The 13,036-nt window shown below is 38.0% G+C and overlaps 2 protein-coding genes across 4 annotated transcripts in view; both read right to left on the bottom strand.

The window, feature by feature from the left end:
* Positions 1-1,067, bottom strand: part of LOC127640718 (CCR4-NOT transcription complex subunit 1-like) — a 48,156-nt gene extending 47,089 nt beyond the window's left edge. For 2 of the 3 annotated variants that reach the window (XM_052123424.1, XM_052123426.1), the window contains exon 1: positions 943-1,067. The gene's annotated coding sequence lies outside the window, so the exon portion shown is untranslated. Of the gene's footprint in view, positions 1-649; positions 887-942 lie in introns of those variants that run through there. The other variant, XM_052123425.1, reaches the window with a different exon arrangement.
* Positions 1,068-3,393: 2,326 nt separating this feature from the next.
* The window catches only part of LOC127640720 (lysine-specific demethylase 7B-like), a 32,552-nt gene continuing 22,909 nt past the window's right edge, over positions 3,394-13,036 (bottom strand). The window contains exons 8-20 of the mRNA XM_052123431.1: positions 11,975-12,062; positions 9,857-9,963; positions 9,654-9,745; positions 9,110-9,196; positions 8,445-8,690; positions 8,224-8,345; positions 6,662-6,855; positions 6,306-6,412; positions 6,053-6,225; positions 5,729-5,877; positions 5,460-5,527; positions 4,835-5,099; positions 3,394-4,742 (exon numbers count right to left, since the gene is read on the bottom strand). Of these exons, the coding sequence (XP_051979391.1) occupies positions 4,654-4,742; positions 4,835-5,099; positions 5,460-5,527; positions 5,729-5,877; positions 6,053-6,225; positions 6,306-6,412; positions 6,662-6,855; positions 8,224-8,345; positions 8,445-8,690; positions 9,110-9,196; positions 9,654-9,745; positions 9,857-9,963; positions 11,975-12,062 (1,787 nt within the window). The 3' untranslated portion in view covers positions 3,394-4,653. The remainder of the gene's footprint in view (positions 4,743-4,834; positions 5,100-5,459; positions 5,528-5,728; positions 5,878-6,052; positions 6,226-6,305; positions 6,413-6,661; positions 6,856-8,223; positions 8,346-8,444; positions 8,691-9,109; positions 9,197-9,653; positions 9,746-9,856; positions 9,964-11,974; positions 12,063-13,036) is intronic.

Raw genomic sequence — 13,036 nt, 5'->3', positions numbered from 1 at the left:
AGCTAGCTTTCATCGCCCTATCTACAGTGTTATCTCGAAAAGAGCCTCGGGTAGACCTTTAATCGCCGAATCAAGACAGTTTCAACATCAAACATGCTAATCTGAAGCTGGCTAAGAACTAGGCTAAGCTAACAGTCTAAACCTCATTGTTTCGAACGGTGACTGAGCACTAGCATGTTTCCTTTACTGTGTGCAACATGCCAAACTGGAGCATCTAGCTGACAGTAACACGAGGATTAAGCTCAGTTTTTTTTAGAGATAAAGGCTGTAAAATGCACAACAAAAAGGGCCGAGTTTCCCCTTACTATGACGATCTCCTCGTGCAAGTTAACTCCGTAAACGATTCAGGTAAACACTTCCACAACATTTCTATATTTTAAAGGATTTGGCTAATATCTGGTATTCAAATATTAACATAATATGCGACGATTTGGCAAATCAGATGATATAGTGATATTAGCGCAACAAATACAACATATAATATGTGAATTGATGTTAGTGACTCGGAATAGCCGTACATATTGCACCTAGCAACACTGTTCGTTGTCAGGGTCTTGCTAAACTTCTATATGGCTGAGGAAACGGTCTCACAGAGCAAGGCTACAAACTGTCTAAATCATTCCAGTGACCATGTAGCTTTAGCACTCACCCCACGAGCCTGAATTACAATCAGATCATTTTCAAAAATTCAAACCAATGATCCCATCAACCGAACGAGAGTGGACCAGTGGGAGGATTTCTTCCGACACGTATTGAGCCAGTTGAGTTTTTAAGGCAGAGGCTGTGACTTTTTTTGGCCGTTAAGACCAGCAAGGCAAGCTGTTACACGCTAACCAGCTAACGTTAGATTAGCCGAGTACAGAACATACGGTGAACAGTTCATAACTGTAGCAATTTGTGAGACTACCAGGGAAACCAGATTGCAACGAGCGCACGCGTTACCTCGAGTCTGGAAAAATTACGTGCGGATGATCATTTTCGTCGTATTTCTTCGTTCTGTTCTTGATTGATAAAAAGGTCGCTTTCTCCCTTGGTTAGGTTTGGATTTTTCTAAATAAAATGGCGACTGTCACTACATACGCGCGCGCGCTTATTGAACTCGTTCACAAGCTCGCGACTACGCAACATATTAAATGACGTACGCTCATGCGCACAAACGATGGGAAGTGATGGAAGTTTTGCACACCTGTTATGGTGCCAAAGGATTGCCATGATCACATAACAATTACGACTTTGTTTCTTAGTTATTTGAAATCAGAATAATTTATATATGAAATGTGATTTTTTTAAATAATTTATTTTATGAATAATCCATTTATTATTGGTAAAAAAAAAAAAAAATCGAAATAATCTTTTGCATTTTAATATTAAAATAAACTCAAATGCAAAACAAACTAATCCTCAATCCTCCAAAACAAACAGGTCCAATTCGGATTATAATTGGCATTATGAAACTACTAATTCTTATTTTTTTTTAGTCACCGGGTTTCTTTTGACATTTGCAATTTTGTTATATGATTTACATCACATTTTACTTATGTATTGCAGGCTTGATGGAAAAAGTATTAATATAATAATACATTATAAAGTTACTTTTTCCAAGATGTAATCTAATCAGTTCTCACATGGCCAGGTTCCAGGTCCAATTAATGAAATTATTATTTTTCTTCCGATGTAATTTCCTGGATAAAGTCTTGCAGCTAGTTAGCAACATGCCAATTCTCTCTATTCTTAAATATCTCTTAGAATAACACAGAGAAACATCATATTCACTCGTATAAATGTTTAATATTTACAGGCCACATTGTGCAACTGAAAATCCCAATTCAAAGAGCAATGTGGATTACAGTGTCTCAAAATATTAAACAAAATTATACAACCATATAAAAGTCAACAGTTTAGGGCATTGAAAATGATCAAAAAAGGACACACCTTTAAACAAAGAAACTGAATTGATTGAAAGACCAGAAAACAGAAAACACAACTGAGAATGTCAAATAAATACTGTACAAGCACTGCATGGTACAAACCCTGCCTGCAGGCCAGCAATGTTTTAAACTTTGATCAAGCTTAGATATTTTATTGTGTAAGAGATAAGAAAGAGTAACAATAAAAACAGTGTAGTGTAACATAGCTATGCAGGACATGGTTATTGCAGTGCAGCATTTTTTTTACTTTAGTGAGAGAAACAAAAACCTCCATTCCCTCAAACATCTCATGCTCAATCAAAGGTGAGAGCAACAATGTTCCAACTGCAAGGCATATGCACTTTAGCCAAAATCCTGGTCAGACATATAGCACCATAACAAATTAGGATTAGTTATTAAGAGAAAACAACAGGTGCTACATCAATGCCCTCATAGTTTTCTAAACTTATGCTGCTTGAGTATCTTTGCATGAAATATTTAATCTAAGAATACCTTGGCTGATGCCATATATTAACAGCATGTTAAAAATATCAAACATTCATTCAAAAAGTTCATTAGAATACTCAAAAGTATTTCATTATAACTTTGTGATTTCATTTGCTGGCTCAATGTGTCCATTGAAGCCATTCAATCGAAGCCCTTAAAAATCAGTATCAAAGCTGTCCATCAGAAAAAGCCCTGAGCTGCTTTTCCTGTACCTCAGCAAGTCACTTTAGTAGTAAAGTGAATGAAAACCATCGTGAAAAGTCCTGGAAGCCAATGGAATGTGCGTTATTACTGCCTGAACATTTTTGTAGGACATGCAAGCTGAAGTTGCTGAAATGTTTTTACAAGAACATTTAACAAAAGACCAAAAAGCTTGGTTTTCATAGGGATATTTACCACAGGTAACCAGACTTATACTGAAATTTTACATGAACTACAGGTATATCAGATTAGATAAAACAGCTAATTTAACTGAAAATACCTGACCATTGTGATTACAATATTTGGCATTCATCAAAGGGAATCCAAAACCTTGAGCTCTAACTTAATTACCTGAGGTCTTTCACATGAAGCAAAACTAGAGTAAACTACCACATACACACACACACAAACTGTATATCTAACAAAACGTGAGACTGTCACCCTCTTTCAATAGTGACTCATACACATTATTGGTACAATTAATTGCAAAATAAATTTTCAATTCTTTGTTAAAAAAAAAAAAAAAAGAGGAGTAGCCAAGTACATTTCAGTACAAATCTACCACACACTGTGGCCATCTCAATTTGTTTCCCCTCACTATACACAGCACCAGTTCTGACAGTGTTTCAATGCTTCAGTTTGATGAGACAGCAAAACTTTACACTGCTGATGATTTACAATGTTGATGAAACAAGACATTTAGAAAGTAACAAGAGACAAGGTCAGTTCAAACAAAACCAGTTTCCAATCGCCAGAGTCACCATTTACCCCCAAAAAAAAAAAAGAATACTATGAACAAGACACCATGAGGTCAAATTTAATTAGTTTAACAGAACACAAATGGAAACATGGGCAGGCATTTTGATTAAATATTGTATCTTATTACAAAATATACTGCTCGCATACCAAGGTTCAACATTATTTTTGTTCTCACCCACAATGAAATATACATATATGGTTGATAATTTGAAAAATGTTTGAGTTTTTGCACCAAATATCTAAACAGGTTCAGAGTAAATCCACTGTACAACCCCAAGTGAGAATACACCTTCTTACAATGCTCAAAAGAAATAAAGTAATTGTTCTCTTTCATAAGCAATAAATACATCATTTTATAGAAGTTTGTAAAAAAAAAAAAGAAAAGCAACATAAATCTGGAATAAATTAAGGGAAAATGCCTGCTGGTACATAGAAATCTGTACATACATTTAGGAGTCTGTCTCCAGATCCCCACTAGGTGGCAATACAGGAGCAAATAACTATACACAGAGCGCCTAAGCAGTTAGCACGCAATGTAAAATATATCAATACAAGATTAATACAAACGCTCTCAAAAATATATATATTTTTTCTACTAATTTAATTTCTCCCAAAATGTGAGAACTCAGTCCACTGATTGATAGAGATGCAGGTAGTTCAAGCAGTCATCGTCCCATGTTGATTTTCATCTTTTGAGAAAGTTTATCAAGGAACACTGCCCTTTCTAAATTAATTTGTTAGAAAAAAATTGGATGCAGTAAGAGAACGAGAAGACAAAAAAAGTCAAGCACCTTTAGGAAATCATTAAATCGCTCAATTTCCGCCTTATATCCAAGTCATGGAGATTTCAATTCAACATCCAAGAAGTCACATGGACTCCCAACAAAAAAAGCAGGAAGGAGACTAGCATCATGCTAGTCTAAGCTTTTGTAGAGCAAATTAGATTTTGGACACCATATCTAAGAACAGATAGCCTAAAAAAAAATGCTATTCTATTTCCTTTTTGCCTTATTTCCTTTCAGTCGACTTAGGCCTACAGGTATCCATTTCCATTTAGGGTGAAGTGCTTTTTATGCCTTTCAAATCAAATCAATGTAGCCGTGAAGATCCACGCTTTAAGGGTTGATTGGTATCCAATTCCATGCTTTTGACCCAGTGTGTAGAACATAATAAAAAAACACTTTCTCCATGAGTGTTTGTGTGAATGCACTCACACAGGTGCACAAACACTTGCACCCGCTCAGCATCCCAAATCTTCTGTAGGGACTGCTGTATAGCTCTATACAAAGAAGGGTTTGTGTCTGCTAAGTTTGAGAATCTTGCCCAATCGCTGCTTAGCTGTAGCCATACCTTTCTTAGGACGTTTCCCTGAAAACAAAGAAAAACAATAAAAAAAATTAACTAAAATACTTGTTCCCAATACATTTTTTAGAAATGGACATTAAATCGACAAACTTTACCTTTGGTGGCCTGATTGCTGATTGGTGGGGGATTTGAAGCAGGCTTCTTGGAGGGATGTAGGGGTGGTGATAGAGATGTCTCACAGTATTGGTAGCTCATTGTAGGGCTGTCTCCATTGGTTGGGGAGTGTGTGCGACTGCTCCAAGCTTCACTGCTGCTGTTGCTGCCACTGCCCTGACTGTCCATGAAGTTCTTGTGTTCCTGGATCCTATGCTTGAGTTTGGCATGACAACCTCCTTCTGAATTCTTACGCTCCCTGAACTCCTGGTGAACAGAGGAAAACATGAATGTTAGTAAAATGATGTAACGTATGAAACACTGGCTGAATCCCAATTTTATGTTACTTGTGTGTTCTTTTTTTATGCTTTAAAGTGAGACACTATCAACTGCTTAAGAAAGTCCCTTTTAATAGCCACACAGATAAGTGAAAGGTAGCAGGCTTGAATCTAGATGGGAGTGAACCCTAAATTTGTGAGCAGGAACTAATTAATGTTCCACTCCATTCCTGTCACCACTGTGGAAATGAGCATGACACCTAACTCCAGATTGTTCCAAGAGATGTTTCCTGTGTTTAGTGGATATATGAAACACTAGTTTGGATATCACCTTCATCGAGTGGTTTACCTGATTGCTCATGGAAGAGCTGCTGTCTGAATCCTGGTTCTCCTCTCCTGATACAACCTCCTTTCTATCTGAGAAGGGGAAAAAAGGGAAACGATGAGTCTGATGTACAAGAATGCATAACGTGAGGACAATGGTCTCCAAGAAAGCAATGGCCTTTCTTCTTCATTACGAGGAATTTAAGTTTTCCACTGGTAAATATGATGAATATGGAAGAGTTTTGGATCTGTATCACTAGTTACTCGTTCTCTCTGCATAACATGAACTCTTACTGTAGTCTCGGGAGGGATGGTTGGTTCTGGACCACCAGGATTCCTGTGAACTGGTGGGATCCTCTGATTGGTGGGAATACAACAGCCCTGCCATAGAAAGCATCCCCTGGATGGCATACTCTTCTGTGCTTGGTGAGGTAGCGGGTTCACTGGATATGTTATCAAACAGAAATGTACCAGATGTCATATCTATGCATGTTTATAAAATGACAAGTTTTCAAGTCATTTGAAATAAAAATGGTCACTAACAATGAATCAACACATTTGTGTCCATCAATACAATAATGAAATGGAATTATAACACAACTCAATCTGCTGCCTTACCTTTTAAGACACTTCTCAAAACCATCAAATCTTTGTCTGGAGAGATGAATGTCTTTCATGTAGTTGGAGCTACATTTGGTCTCATTTCGGTCATTTCCGCTCTGCCTGCTTGAAATTTCATCTTCCTCTTCCTCTGAGGAGCATTCTGATTCCTCCTCAGAGCAGTTTTTTTTCTGCATACATAAGATTGAACGTTGAACCCTAAATTCAAACCCAAAGCTCTTACTATACATTAAGTGGATTCTTCACATACCCATGTAGTGTCCTCCTCTTCCTCTGATTCAGAGTCTGAGCAGACCTCTGAATGTTCTGATTCTCTATTCCTGAGATCTGAACGGTCTCTTTTATGAAGATCTATCACTAAAAAGTATTTAAAAAAGCAAAATGCGCAGTGTGTTAACAAAGCTGTCGGAAATGCAAATACTCACAAAATGACAAAAATAGTGGTTGATTGATCAGCTTAGCTGATATATTGTTATATCTCTAGTAAAATTGTGTAAAATCATCATGATTCCATATGAGATAACAACTGAACTCTAGTAACCACTAATTTCCAAAAATATTTTTTTTTGATGATTAACTTTGAGAAGTTCAGACTTTTGAGGGTACCTGTGAAGAACAGAGGCTTCACTTCTCTAGCGACATGACTGTGCTTATCTTGTGCCTCCTCGTTCATGTGAATATCCATTTCCTGTTCTTCCTTGATTGCTACAATCTTAATCTTGAGTGAATCCCTCTTTGGATCTCTGGAACCCTCTTTTTCATTTATCTCCACTTTCTTTTCTCCAAGATGCTTGTCATCTCTGCATGGACAACCAGAGGAAAGAAAGGGGAACTAAACATGTAACCCAAACCAAATGAACAAAATAAAAACAAATAATAACTAAAAACAAAAAATCTAAAGTCTATAAAGATGAAAAAATACCTCCCAAAATCTTTCTAGTTTTAAAACAAACTCTACATCAAGGCAGTATACATTAGTTATTTTAGTCATAATTTTTGTCTTTTGACTAAAAAGTCCTTTAAAAGTAGTCAATGTCTCGTCATGGAATTTTCATTAATTTTAGTCATGTTTACACTGACTAAAATAGCATATCATTTACTATAACAAAAAAAAATGTTCTTAAATTGACATACTTCTGCATTTACTTCTCCCACTTTCTCCCCAATTTGGCATGCCTAATTCCTAATGCAATCTAGGTCCTCGTGGTGGCATGGTGACTCGCCTCAATCCGGGTGGCAGAGGACGAATCCTCAGTTGCCCCCACGTCTGAGACAGTCAATCCACACGATTGACCACGAGGAGGTTAACCCCATGTGACTCTACCCTCCCAGGCAATAAGGCTTGCTTGGGAAGCCTGACTGGAGTCACTCAGCAGGCTCCGGATTTGAACTTGCAACTCCAGGTGTGGTAGTCAGCGTCTTTACTCGCTGAGCTACCCAGGCACCCACGTTAATGCTTCATTAACATTTTCCAAACAAGTATGAAGTATAAAGATAGGAATGCATTAAAATAGCACCAATTCAAGAAACGTTTCCCCAAAGACTGTGTGGAAGGTTAACTAACTGAAAGAACTAGTCACCCCATTGGTTGCGATTCATCACATTAAATGTCTTAAACTCTCATCCTCCAAAATATGAATCGGCTGGCAGACCGCGGCTATCTGCTTCGCAACAGCAGTAGCGAAGCTGCATTCACAATTCACGCCAGAGCGTCAACGCCAGTATCAAGCTTCACTTTGAATTCCACATGCAAAGCACTTGCAGACAATGTCTCATTATGCGTTTTCCTGATAGTTAAGACTTTGCAGCCTCTGTAAGGCTCAATTTAATGACCACAGAAGCATGCTAAGTACTTGATTTCTGTTGTTTTGTACAACAAATTGCATTTAAAAGGTTTCACCCTACTCCAACCAGTGTTTCGAAATCACAAAGAGCTGGAAAAAGTACCAAAATTGGTAAATGCAAAAATCGCAATTAAGAAAAATTAATTAATTGATTTTGAAAGCTCTACAAGAAGAAAGAAAAAAAAGTTCACCAAGAAACGTATTTGTCAGTAATTAAATAAACTGCATTAACGCTAGGTAAGTACTTTGTAATTGCAATGTGATAAGTTATCCACTAGATTTAAAATGTACACGTACATTGATTTTACAGTTAATCAGGTTTACCTGATAATACGTCCATTGCAAAGAACCAGACGCAGGTCACTGCCCAAGCTCTGCTCCACCATTGCAGCTGATGCTGTAGAAACCTTGTTGAACTTGTTGACCTTCATGTTAAAGGATGCATACTGAAAGGAGAATGAATCTTATAATAATCTCAATACATTTCCCTGGTCATTCATTATTATGTTTACATTATTAATACTTTTGTGTCTGTTCCCATTTACCTCCTCATAAGGACCTGTCTCCAGTTGTTTTAAGACTTCTTGTGTGTGCTGCTCAAAGATATCTAGGTTGGAGGGGACTTTGGGGCCATTAGAGTGGTGATGATGGTGGTGGTGGTGGTGCTCACGAAGACGCCTGGCGTTCCTCCTTGCATGAGACCCTCTCTCGTGCGATGACCTCGTGCATGGGCATGCTAAGCTTTCCTGAGATTTCAATTGCTTGTTTCCAAAATTCCCATTCTGATACTCCTAGTTTTGGAAACAGCATTACAAGTTAAAATAAAATAACTTCACGATCTACAAAAGTAAAACAAATTATTCATAAAATTGTATTCATAAATATATATGTCAACGTTTAAGCAAAAAACAAATAATCTATCCTAAAAATTGCACTAAATGTATTTTAAGACCCAATAAATGGTTTGACAAAAGCTATTTTATTTCTGTGTAGCCAAATTTTTCTATTGAACAAGGAAGTTGGGGTAGTTCATATGGAAGTGCTTGCACAAAACTCCAATTTTTATTCCATGATGTGTGAGTTAGGCCATACACTGTACATGCAAATAATTAGTTTTTACATTTTATAGAGGCCATTTCATTTAAAAGTGCAAATTTGACTGGTCAGAATTTATGGTAAATTTCAGTAAATTTCAAGAAGCCTGGCATACCTCAAGGTAGTGCATTTCTTTGGTGAGCATTTTAATGAGATGGTTGGGTCTGATATGATCAGGGACCTCGATGGCTGGCTCTGTGAACTGGGGAAGATGAGCACATATGACAGACAATAAGGGATTTGTGCCAGAGAGAGCAAACCTCACGTTTCCCTCCCAGTACCACTGACACCAGATATCAACCCCTCTGAGACGCCTGTGGCCTCATTATTCCATCAGGGAACTACAATGCACAGTCTGATCATTGCAGGTGCTTTTACACTAGATTTAAAAATAGGACAAAGTGTGATTTCCACCCCCCCCATCTGTTTCACCATCTGACTGGCAAAACTGTTGAAAGAAATTGCTTAATAAAAGTCTGAAAAGTAATAGCATCTCCTCAACATAACACATGATTCGCAACGAAGTTACGCAACAACGTTTAATTCTTACGGCAAATCCCTAACCCTATATACGAGCAGTAGTAATAGTGATGCTTGCCTTAACAAATGTCATTAAGAATAAGTGAGTTTCCGGTGTGATAAGACACTAGTTCCTCTACCTCTCTCTTTAGCCAGTTCCTCAGTGCAGTGATCAAAGCTTTCACTCCCTTGATCAGGTAGTCTGGAGGCAGGTAGTTCTCTTCTCGAGATTCTGATAACAGACAATAAACAGCAGATTAAGAAGGACATCAGGGAATAATGTCAGCAGGCCAGTGATTGCTGTGACCTGTATTGACATGCTGAGTGATATAATAGGACGTACCTTTGAGGATCTCTAGTAGATTCTTAGCTACATACCAGCAAATTGCCTCAAAATAAGGAAACTTAAAGAGGTCTGGAGTCTTAAGACGCCGCTCTATCTCATAGCACCTAAAATTAGACCAAATTAGTTTCACTCATCCACAATACAGTAAAAAGTCATATTATAGTATTTGCATAATATAGATTTCTCATAAGTCAAGAATATACTCTAAGAGGCTGTTTAATCCAAACACATCTCTGTGTCAGTCTGTGCTGTTTTTCAATTGTTTTTCTATGTAAGCACATGCGCTAGATGGACATCTTGGACCACTGCATTGCATCTTGCTGTTTTTGCATCATCTTGTGCAGGAGCGTGATGTGTCAAGTTGAAAAGAAACTTCAACTTTTAGAAATGCATTTAAAAAGGAATTTATTTTGGAGTGCTACTTGCTGGAAGGACCTCATTCTTATTTAAAAAAAAACGTGTCTCGAGACACCTGCATTTGTTCTATTTGTTGCGATGAGTTTAGCTTTTAGAACCAAAAAAAAAGAAGTGTTTTATAGCCTGGGAAAAATTAAGTTCCACAAAGAACTTTTAAGTTCTTTTGTTTCTAGATTTGAGTTCTAGAAAAGCCCAAAAACCAATATGATGATCTTAAGAATCTATCTACAGTTTTCCTGAGCAACCACTTGGCCATGATGATTCGAATGGCCTGAAATATCTTTTTCTGGTCTAGAGACGCAATGCAAAAACTTCCAAAACGAGCGATCCAGATAGATAATGACAACCATTTATTTTTTAACAAATTAAATACCTGGGGCGGGGGGCTGTCTACAACCGTCTACCCCTCATGAGTCACGAGTTTGAATCCAGGGTGTGCTGAGTGAATCCAGCCAGTGTCTCCCAAGCAACCAAATTGGTTCGGTTACATGGGAGGGTAGAGTCACATGGGGTAACCTCCTTGTGGTCGCGATTAGTGGTTCTCGCTCTCAATGGGGCACATGGTAAGTTGTGCGTGGATCGCGGAGAGTAGCATGAGCCTCCACATGCTGTGAGTCTCCGTGGGGTCATGCACAATGAGCCACATGATAAGATGCGTGGATTGACGGTCTCAGAAGCGGAGGCAACTGGGACTTGTCCTCCGCCACCCGGATTGAGGCGAGTAACCTTGCCACCACAAGGACCTCCTAAGTAGTGGGAATTGGGCATTCCAAATTGGGGGAAAAAGGTAATAAATAACAAAAAAAATACCTTCAGGAAAAAGGTGGAAAGTTTGTAATCATCTAAGAACACTAGACAGCCAAAATCACAGCTTGATAGGACCATTTTCGATGTGTAGATTTCGTGGGTTGGCTATAGACAACTAATTGAACCTAAGGTGCTGTATTAAAAAAAAAAAAAAAAAAAAACCTTGAGCTTTTCTTAAAGACCCTATGAAATTTATTTTCTACCTTGAAATAGCCATTAGTTTAAATCACATCCTGGCACAACAATTATTATTTTGGCTTGAAAAAACATTCAACATACTGTTATTTTACAGACATGGTTTAAGGGTTTTTCCAAAATTTCTAACACAAACTTCACCTAGAGCTATCAAGCTATATCCACTAAACTCTGCATAGACCTTTAGACTTTTCTGACTTGGTGTGCTATATCTTTTCTAACCAATCAGATATCCAGTTTTCCCGTATCAGGCCTTAAGTGACCAAAATTCCCAACACTTTGTCGCAATGTTCAAATGAGCCAAAAGGCTGAAATGGAATGTTTGTGAATTCAAACTCCAACTGTCAAAATTTCAAATGTTAACATTTGAACTAATCTGCTTAAAGTTATTCGCTCTCTCATGTTCTTCCGTGTAAAATTGTATCTATATTGTTCACTATTTGCTATTGCTATTTGGTTGTAGGTGCTATTGGGGAAGAGAGCATTCTCAATCTGCAGAGCATATTTTTGTTCCACTTTACCAGTGAAAAAGACGGTATACATATATCTACTATAAATGTGTTTTTTTTTGTCAGCTTTTAGGAGTACACTAACAGTAGATGGTATATATGACATATATGAACTTAAAGCCACAAAACAGCAATTGAGATTTCACAGGACTTTCATGGTGTTGTAAGAGTGTAGCCAACCACTCACCTGAGCTGCATGCCAATGTTGAGGTTATGGAGGAAGTTCCCTCCGAAAGCCATGCAATCCTGAGAGGTGAGAACTGCATGAATCCATCCTGAAAGAGGGGTCAAGAGCATGTCAACAGCTGACCAACAGATGCTGACACACAGATACAGACATCTGGGGCCGGATTCACAAAACATTCTTAAGAAGAAATTCCTTCTTAACTACCATATTCTTCTTAATTTCTAAATTAAGACAAAACTTAATAAGCATTCAAATTCACCAATAAAATTTTCTTCAAAATTGTGGTAAATAAAATCTTAAAGTTACGATAACCTCACAGTTGGCTTAAATCCTAAGCGGCAAGATGTTTAATGAATTTACTGGGTTTTTCATGTTGAGCCTGAAGTTGCAATGGGCCATTTATGTAGAAATTTAATGAATCTCAGTTGCCTCCATGTCTGAGAAAGTCAATGCACGCATCTTATCACGTGGCTTGAGCGTGTTACCGTGGAGACGTAACATGTGTGAAGGCTTCACGCTATTCTCCGCTGCATCCACACACAACTCACCAAGTGCCCCACCGAGAGCGAGAACCACATTATAGTGACCACGAGGAGGTTAACCCAATGTGACTCTACCCACCCTAGTAACCGGGCCAATTGTTGCTTAGGAAGCCTGACTGGAGTCACTCAGCACACCCTGGATTTGAACTTGCGACTCCAGGTATGGTAGTTGGCGTCAATACTTGCTGAGCTACCCAGTCCCCTCCAATAATTGTAACATTAAAAAGCTGAGACTTTCTTTTTCAACCCCATCCACATCCCTATCGGAGTTGGGCACAGAGCAGACAGCCTCCGCCACCCTTTCCCATTTAACCACCTCTTAATTTCTGACGTGATATAATTATAAAGCTTCCCAAGGAGAACATTTTCCTTGCAGTAATTTCAACAAGAACATCCAGCTCTTGTCTACTGAAGAATTAGTTTCTTTTCTTCCATGTCAAATTAAGTTATCAAATGGTTTGCACCAAGGAAATTGTCCTATGACGGTTAATGTCATTAAACTAACATCTATTGTTACATT

Source organism: Xyrauchen texanus, chromosome 49 (assembly GCF_025860055.1).
Source record: "Xyrauchen texanus isolate HMW12.3.18 chromosome 49, RBS_HiC_50CHRs, whole genome shotgun sequence".
NCBI lineage: Eukaryota > Metazoa > Chordata > Actinopteri > Cypriniformes > Catostomidae > Xyrauchen > Xyrauchen texanus.
Note: the sequence above shows the minus strand (reverse complement) of the source record. Positions and strands in the feature narration are given on the sequence as shown.